The 8,447-nt window shown below is 47.4% G+C and overlaps 1 protein-coding gene across 4 annotated transcripts in view; it reads left to right on the top strand.

Annotated features, from left to right (window-relative positions):
• Positions 1 to 6,804, top strand: part of TNRC6B (trinucleotide repeat containing adaptor 6B) — a 232,204-nt gene extending 225,400 nt beyond the window's left edge. For all 4 annotated transcript variants that reach the window (XM_040986413.1, XM_040986431.1, XM_040986422.1 and 1 more), the window contains 3 exons: positions 348 to 418; positions 2,622 to 2,761; positions 3,728 to 6,804. In XM_040986413.1, the coding sequence (XP_040842347.1) occupies positions 348 to 418; positions 2,622 to 2,761; positions 3,728 to 4,115 (599 nt within the window). In that variant the 3' untranslated portion in view covers positions 4,116 to 6,804. The remainder of the gene's footprint in view (positions 1 to 347; positions 419 to 2,621; positions 2,762 to 3,727) is intronic.
• Positions 6,805 to 8,447: the final 1,643 nt, after the last annotated feature.

The following is an 8,447-nucleotide window of genomic DNA, read 5'->3' on the forward strand; positions in this document are numbered from 1 at the left end:
CCTCCACAAAGGGCTTGTGTTCACGCAAACGGTGGAGACATGAAGAGGGCTTCACAGCAGAAAGTCGTGGTTTTCTGGTAGAGGAAAAGGGTAGATGCCAGCTGGTGTGAAGCAGAGGAACCCAAGAGCTGCCAAGCTCATGTGGGTGAAAATGAGACCTAGGGGAGTGGGCACATTGGCAGAATAGTGTGTTGCGAGTAAGACGCAAGGCAAGTGAACAGGAGTCCAGAGCCAGTAGAAACGTCAGGTGCAGAGGGAACTGGCGCAAGCAGGGGGTGTGGGCTGGGCGTGGCAGGGCTGCCCCGTGTGTGTCTGGCTGCCTCCTAATCACTTGTGGTTGCTCACAGCCTCTGCCTGGAGTGACGGTGGCTCGGTCCGTCCTAGTTACTGGCTGGTTCTTCACAATCTCACTCCTCAGGTAATCGCACCTTCCTGTGGTTTCCTAGATGGAACTGAATTACAGTTAGAGGGAGGGGAGCCCAGAGGTGGAAGGGCAGCAGGGCTCAGAGCTGTAGAGGTCTTGCCTGCAGGAAGTGGGTCTCTCTTCCCACCGAGGTGCACTGCCGGCTTCCGGAAAGGGTGCTGGCTCTCCCCAGCTTCACGCCTGTCTGAGGCAGTGGTAACAGGTGCAGTTCCCGGAGCCTGAGAGCATGGTGGACAGTATTGCTGTGATTTCTGTGGATTGGAGATCATTTACCATATAAACATGCCTGTCGGAACCTGGAACCCAGTGGTGTTTTTAAGTACTCTGCAAAAAGTCGTCTGTTTTTTACCTGATAAGACCTGAGACTCAGTAATAACCTTTTTTGTCTTTCCTGACTGATGAATCACTGGTCCCTACAGTAGAAGGCAGTTGTCAGTTTCACTGCATAAAAGCCCTCACGGGGCTGGAATGTGGGCAGAGCTGCCAACTCGCTAGCCTCTGGGTCGGCTTGTCGGTGAGGGGTAGCCTCGCACTGACTGCCCGCCCCTCCGCCTTGGTTGCTCCGTAAGTGGTGCATTGGTGGAAGGATTAGCTTAAACACTGATGCAGTTAATGAATTCATGACAGCTTAGGCCCTGGCCTTCATGTGGATTTCTAACACCTTGCTGAAAGGAGTCAGTTACGACTTCCGCTTTTTGACATGGAATGTTCTGTCTGGCATTGACTTCGTCCATTCATATGCTCTGTTACACCAGCACTTGCCAACGTGTCCCCATGAGATACTGGTAGGTGTCTGGCCTAATTCATTTGAGATATACCCTTGTTTAAACAAAACTAAGCAAGTTTATCCATTGTCAGGTTTCTTAGGCCTTTCATTGTGCTGATACTGAAGAACCTAAGTTCAGATGAATAAATCTAAATGCACACACAAGAGACACCACTCAGACCAGTCACTCTGAGTGCACTGCTTGTGTACCAAGAGGTATCTTGAGTACTGCTGCAAATGCAAATGCCTACCATGTAAGTTTAATTAAAAAAAAAAGAAAGAAAGAAAGAAAAAGATTTATTTACTTGAAAGAGCAGCAGAGGGGAAAAGATGGACAGAGATTTTTTCCATCTGCTGGTTTATTTCCAAATGGCTTCAATAACCAGCTCTGGGCCCACTGAGTCGGGAGCCAGGAGTTCCATCCTGTTCTCCCTCAGGGACCCCAGTACTGAGGCCGGCATCTGCTGCCTCCCCAGGCGTGTTAGCAGGAAGCAGGCTTGGGAGGAGAGCAGCCTGAATTTGGGTGCTTCACACTGTGATGCTGGTGGCATCACATTGCACAACCATGCTGGCCCCTATAAATTTATTTTAGCTTACCTAAATTTGTTTATAGAAGATCTGTGTGTGTGTCTTGAAAAGTCAGTTGTGGTATATGCAAACTAACCTGCTTCTGTGGTAAATTGTCACTTCTTAAGCAGTACTCAGAACAGGTTGATTGTTGTAGTGCTGGTTTTCATCCTGTGATGTTTCCGCCACTGCCAATTCCCAGTATCACGACTTAAGGCAATTCCAGCAGAAATCTGTTTTTCCAAAGAAGCGCACCGAAATGTGTAGTTGAGTGACTACAACAAACACATTTAAGACATTGCTGCGGATTAATCAGAGTGAGCCGGTGTGTTCCTCTAACTCTTAGCACGCTGTCTCTCCACACTGAATCCGTGATGTGACCACAGTGTGACCTGGTCGACAGTCCCCACTTTTGCCACGAAGGAGGCAGGGAGACAAGGGCAGACGATATTGCCTGGAGTTGTTCTCAGGAGTGAGGCAGTGCCGGAACCGAGTGTGTCCACCGCCAGCATTCCGATCATCCAGATGTTTGTCCGTGCTTCTCTGAGACTTTCTTTTGAGCCTTCTCCAGATTGCTGACTGGAAAAGCAGAATACCTGCTGAAGACTGTGTGAGGTTCTTCTTTTGACACCATTTCATCTCTCCCTTTTTAGGACTATATTAGATTGAACTGCTAATTACGGGTTAAAACAGTGTTATTTGTTTACGTTAAGGCAAGACCACAAGTTGAACCGTATGTACCTGCTTTGGTCCAGAACTGGGTTTGTGTGGGCAGAGCTTGTCAGATCAGTGTTTGGATTGTACTGCACGTGTGCCTTTCACCCCACGCCCGGCTGGCGTCTCACGTGTGTCATTCCTCCTCAGATTGACGGGTCAACCTTGAGAACGATCTGCATGCAGCACGGCCCACTGCTGACATTCCATCTGAATCTAACCCAGGGCACCGCCCTGATCCGATACAGCACCAAACAGGAGGCGGCCAAGGCGCAGACAGCACTGCACATGTAAGTCCTGTGCCCTGTCCCCACGGAGACACACGTGGGAGGAGGAAGCACCGTGAGTGTCCTGGCTCCTGCGAGATGAAGAGGCTCAGCAACACGCACACGTGCGTGGGCAAACCTTGAGTGAGGGGGGTGGCAGGTTGTTAGTGGAGGGAAGAATTCCAAATGTAAGTAATTTTTGTGAAGTTTAAGTACTGAAAACCAAAGCTAATACTAATTAAAAGGAACCACACTCATAGTGCCTTGGTTCACAGATAATGGTAAATTATAATGGTCTTGCTAGGTAGAGGGGTGTCTGCTCCAAGTAAGTGAGACGGGGTCAGATTTTGGCCCCTGCCACACTATTGGACAGAAGAGAGCTGACTGCCTTGGAATGCAGCCCCAGCTGTAACAGCCTCTTTGCTGCAAACTGGTGCTTTGGGACATGGTCTTTCATCTTGCTTGGAAAGACACGACACTTCTTCCAGCATTTGCTTGTAGTAGTTTCAGATTCACAGCAATATGTCCCACCTGTGTTCCTCGTCCCATACATCTGTGCACTGACACAAACGGCAACCTCATCATTGTTGTCTTCAGCCCACAGTTTACACAGGAGCTCATGTGGACATTGGTCCTTCCCTGCAGGTTTGAGCCAATGGTTAGTGCCACATGTCAAACCTTGCTGTAGAGTACGCAGGCACAGAGGCGTTTCACTGCCCTGTCTCTCCCCCCTCTCCGCAGATGCTGTGCTCTCACTAGCTGAGTGATCTGGAATGTATGAATTCCTGTAGTAAACTTTGCCTGGCTTGAGTTAATGATGCTCTGTTACTTTGAGTCAGTGGAAAGGCAGGTTCCAGGCCAAAGGCCAGGATGGGCCCTGTGACCACAGCACATCGGGGGACTGTGCCGTGATGGTCGGGACAGAAAGCCCTTGCATGTGCACATTGCAACTTCCTCAGACCCATTGCTCTCTTTCCTTCCCTTGCCCAGGTGTGTGTTAGGAAACACTACCATCCTGGCTGAGTTTGCCACCGATGATGAAGTTAGCCGCTTTCTGGCACAAGCTCAGCCTCCTACGCCTGCAGCAACCCCAAGTGCACCTGCCGCAGGGTGGCAGTCGCTGGAGACAGGCCAGAACCAGTCAGACCCCGTCGGACCTGCTTTGAATCTTTTCGGTGGGTCCACTGGGCTCGGGCAGTGGAGCAGCAGTGCTGGTGGCAGCAGCGGGGCCGATCTTGCTGGCGCTTCGTTGTGGGGACCCCCAAACTATTCTTCTAGCTTATGGGGAGTCCCGGCTGTGGAAGATCCCCATAGGATGGGCAGCCCTGCTCCTTTACTACCTGGTGACCTTCTGGGAGGAGGGTCTGATTCAATCTGAACTTAGAACTTTCAACTCTGACCTCGTGACCTTTTTTGGAACAGCAGCAGCACTAACTTGACCTTTTCGTTTTTTTTTCAACTTGCAATAAATACATTTTTAAAAGGAAAAAAGAAAACGGAGAGAGAAAAAAAGGTGGGTCATTGACAGACTGTCTGAGCACATAGTTGCCTCCCTTATAACTTCAGTTTTTCGTTTGGAAAATGAATCCAAAAAGAGAACATATCACTCTTGAAATACTTGAATCATGAACGCCAACCTAGAAAGACAATGTGAAGCAAGTACACATACCATTTAAATTTAAACACAAAAAAATTAAAAAAATTAGTTTCTAGTTTTTCACTTTTTTCATGTTATATGGAAGTTGTTGCTAAGAAACATATATACTGAAAAAAATAGCTTTTTAACTTTGTTTGCACTGGGTGTGTTTCCGTCCTTAGGTCTACCATGTTTGGGAGGGAGGGAAATTCTAAAGAATTGTTGGGGGAGGGGGGGAGGGAAGACTTGACGGAGCCTCACTTTAAAAACAAAAAACACAAAAAACCTAAAAAAAAAAAAAAAGGAAAAAATTTGTGATTGGCTGGTTGATAAATACCAGTATATTCTGGCACATGTAACTGCCCAGGCATGCTCGTCCCGGTATGTGTGTGCACGTGTGTTCATGTGCATCCGCGTGCATCTTTCTCTGTCTCTGTGTGTGTGCCTGTGTCCCCGCCCTGATTTCCCAGAAAGCTGCGTCGCTGACCGTGGCTGCAGGCTGGCTGGCCGGCCATCTGCTTTGGATTTTTGTTTTCTTTTTGAAACTCTTGAGAACACACAAGCACCGGGAGCCACTGCGACTAAAGCCACTCCGTGGGGCTGCGTTGAGATGGACAGAGTGCTTTTTTAATAACTGAAGCAGAGAGCTCCTCTCCGCTTGCAAATCGGCCCGAGCAAATCGGTGAGCTTTCTGTGGCTTTTCTTTGACCTAGCGGTAGAGCGGAGCACTGCCAAGTCCACAAAACTAGGAGAGCAGGAGGCACCTCTTTCTGTTTTGCGAACTGAGCGGCCAGGACGCACGTCTGAGTACCTGTTGAGCGCCATGCGGGGGCCATTAGAAGAAAAGGCCCTTTAAAGTACGCGATGTCTCCAAAGGGGAAACCTGTGGGTCAAGTATGAGCAATCCAGCACAGAATCAGGTGGGATGCAGAGCTGAATGGCCGCCTCGGTTCTCTTTTCATTTGACGGAAACAGGAAACACTAAGTGGTGGACAGCCTCCGGAAAGCTCCCCGCAGCCCGGCCCCTGGGCCTCGACGTGTTACAGGCCACTGCTGACAGAGATGTTTACCTAACGAATGTCCTTAAGCCAGTGTATACTCCGTGCGATTCCTTTCGTCTCTCTGTATTTCCTGTATATGTGGTTTTGCTTAGGCAGGTATAACTTAGCAGAGACTTTTTAAGTATTGCACCTTTTTTTTTTGACCTCTTTCTTTCCCCTGCCCTTGTAATGTTCCTTTTTTTTTTTTTTAAATTTTGGTATTTAAAGGTTTTGTTGCTGTTATTGTTGTTGTTTTAAGCATCAATGTAGTAGTACTCTGGGCCGAACAGGGGGCGTTTAATCCACAGTTACCACCAACCAACATGTATGTATTTATGTTGAAATCCAAATGTATCAGACTGCTTATGGTGAAGAGAGTGACAACAGATCTAAAGGGGTCCCCCTTTTAGACAAGCAGATGGCTGGCAGGGTTGGGGGCTGGGTGCTGGCGACCTGCAAGCACTCACGTGGACATCCCGGTCTACGTCATCCTGTGTGACATCAAGTGCCCACATTCTGTACCAGCAAACACCTGCCCGTTCCAGCCCTTGGTGGGAGCACACCTCCTGTCCTCCACACCCTGCTGCTAGTGAGGACGAGGGAGTTCTCATTTCTTAGCATTTTCAGTGAAGGATACAACGATGCCTAATGTATTTGACCTCTCGCTTGTGTCTCTGTGTAGGTGGGTGGGTGGGTGGGTGCGTGTAGGAAGAGGCAAAAAAGGCATTATTTGCATTTTAATAATTCTGTGAGACAAAGAACGGGAAAGTCTGTATTCCTTGGCTTACTTAAACCTGTTGATTATAAACCTAGCCTCAAAATAGATTGACAGGTGTAATTCAAGTAAGCGTGCGCGTGTCCGAGTCTATGTGAGCCCTGTGTGCGTTGGTGGCCAGACTCGAGTTTGCAGCATTGTGTTGGTCCCATGGATGCCTTGTTGAACACTGAGCATGCCCTCCTCCTGCTTGCCAGTTCTTGTCACCACCACGCTTCTTGCACCTCTGCCCCACACAGTCTCCTTCCACCAGCCCTGCTGGTTGCTCTGTATGTGTGGAGGCCTCCAGGAGAAGCACAGCTTCTGTTGAGACACTTGCAGAAGGCTAGTCCCAGGGCCAGGAGCACACCCTGAGGCTCCCACAGGCCTTAGGTGACTTCCGCTGATGCTCTTGGTTCCTTGCTGTGTCCTGCCCCCACCCTCCTCTCCTTCTGCCTGCTGGTCCCTTGACCTGCACTATGAGTTAGTTGAGTTCCTTACGATACTACGGTGAATGCCGGGTGCTAGAGCCCCTCTTGTTTACAAGACATAATGAGGGATTTGAAATATGTAAAAATAAACACGAGAAGCTAAAATGTTCTTCCATCATAAGCTTAAAGGGAAAAAAAAGTAAAAACTTAAAAAAAAGACCAAAAAGTGTGTGTGTGTGTGTGTGTATATACATATACGTATATATATACACACACACATATATATACATATAAATATATATTTTAGGTGAAGACTAACTCTGGGAGCATTTAACAGTGTTTTTTTGTTTCTGTTTTTGTTTTTAACATTTATTTTCCTGCTTTAAAATTTGCAAGCATTCTCAGGAATTCTAGGGTAGGAAGCCAGTTTTTGAAGATGGTTTATTTAACCGTATCTTATCCTAGATAGATGGCTGTTTCTTTCCTGTTGATAAACTTTTACAAAGTTCCTGAAACTTCAGAAAGTTTAAATAATTTTTACTTTTAAAAATGTAAAAAGAAAAGTCTCCAAATGTTATTGTCATACTGGGGATCACACATTTTAAAACGCATAGAAATATTTTTTAAATTTATCAATTTAGCAGCAACAGGTTAAATTCATTATCTTAAAGAAATATGGGAGAAGGATTACATTTTCTAAGAGCTGCGTCTTGGGCTCGTTTGAACTGAAGTGACTGAGCAGGAGAACGTTTGGTGCCATTAAATGGGAATGCCACTGTCATCTTGTTCCTTCCCGTTTAAGACTGAACTCAGACTCCTCTAGTTATTTTTATTTTGTTTGAAGAAGCCCTTCTCCCTCTTCTCCTGTCAAGCCCCAGCAACAAAAGAAAGAAACAACCACTTAAAAAAAACAACAACCTGTAAGACTAGTATAGTTGGATTGCTGAGAATATGTAGAGTTAAGAAATGATAGGTAAATAATTTTTGGAACAAATTTTAATTATAGGCATTACTATAGGAAAATTATCTATGGACTGTTCTATTAATGAAGAATGTCTGTCTTCCTCCACCTGTTACTGGAGGAGGAGACAATAGAAAAGAATCTAATAAGGAACAAGTGATTTTGCTTTCTTCGCTCCCGACTCCTGTGCTCATTGTCATTGCTGTAGTGAGGATCTGCTGCTCAATTGCCCCCATCCCTCAACCAGAGATGTGGAGTATTTCCTTCCGGTTTTTGATGATGTCAGATTCTCCTTTGGTATTCCCCGCTGGAGCCAGGGGTCAGAATTCCTGAGCATGACCACAGCTTCCCAGTGGGAAAGGAAGCGCCAGCTCGACAGGTGAAGGGAGCAGGTGGGATTTCTCTAGAACCGCTTTAGTGCCTTCGTACATACACCCAGACGTCCTGCACAGGGAACTCAGTGTATGTGCCTGTGACCCAGCCGCTCCACACACGTTGAGATGCTTCTCCACAAATGAAGGTGGGGTGGTTCCGTCCCCCCTCCTCACCCCCCCAGAGGTAGTGGGCTAAGCTAAAAAGAAGCAAATAGAAGTCCAGAAGGTTCAGTATGCTTTCGTGTCAGGACAAGACAGAATGCCACATCCCTTCTTGGTGTTGTGTGCCCTGCATGCTCTGTGTCAGGCTTCCCCAGTGTGCCATGGAGGCAGCCTCTGGGATTAGAACGGCTCTGGGGAAGCCAACGAGAGAGGTTCCTGGTTTCTGCTCCTTGCCTCCTTGGGCTCTTCCATCTCTCCCCACCCCTCCGGAAGCTTTGCTGTGTTGGTTCTAAGAACAGGATAGGAAAAGGGTGTCGTGGATGAAAGAAGCTGCTTTCTTTGCATAGTACAC

Source organism: Ochotona curzoniae, unplaced genomic scaffold (assembly GCF_017591425.1).
Source record: "Ochotona curzoniae isolate NIBS_2020 unplaced genomic scaffold, NIBS_Ocur_1.0 contig_1014, whole genome shotgun sequence".
Classification (NCBI taxonomy): Eukaryota; Metazoa; Chordata; class Mammalia; order Lagomorpha; family Ochotonidae; genus Ochotona; species Ochotona curzoniae.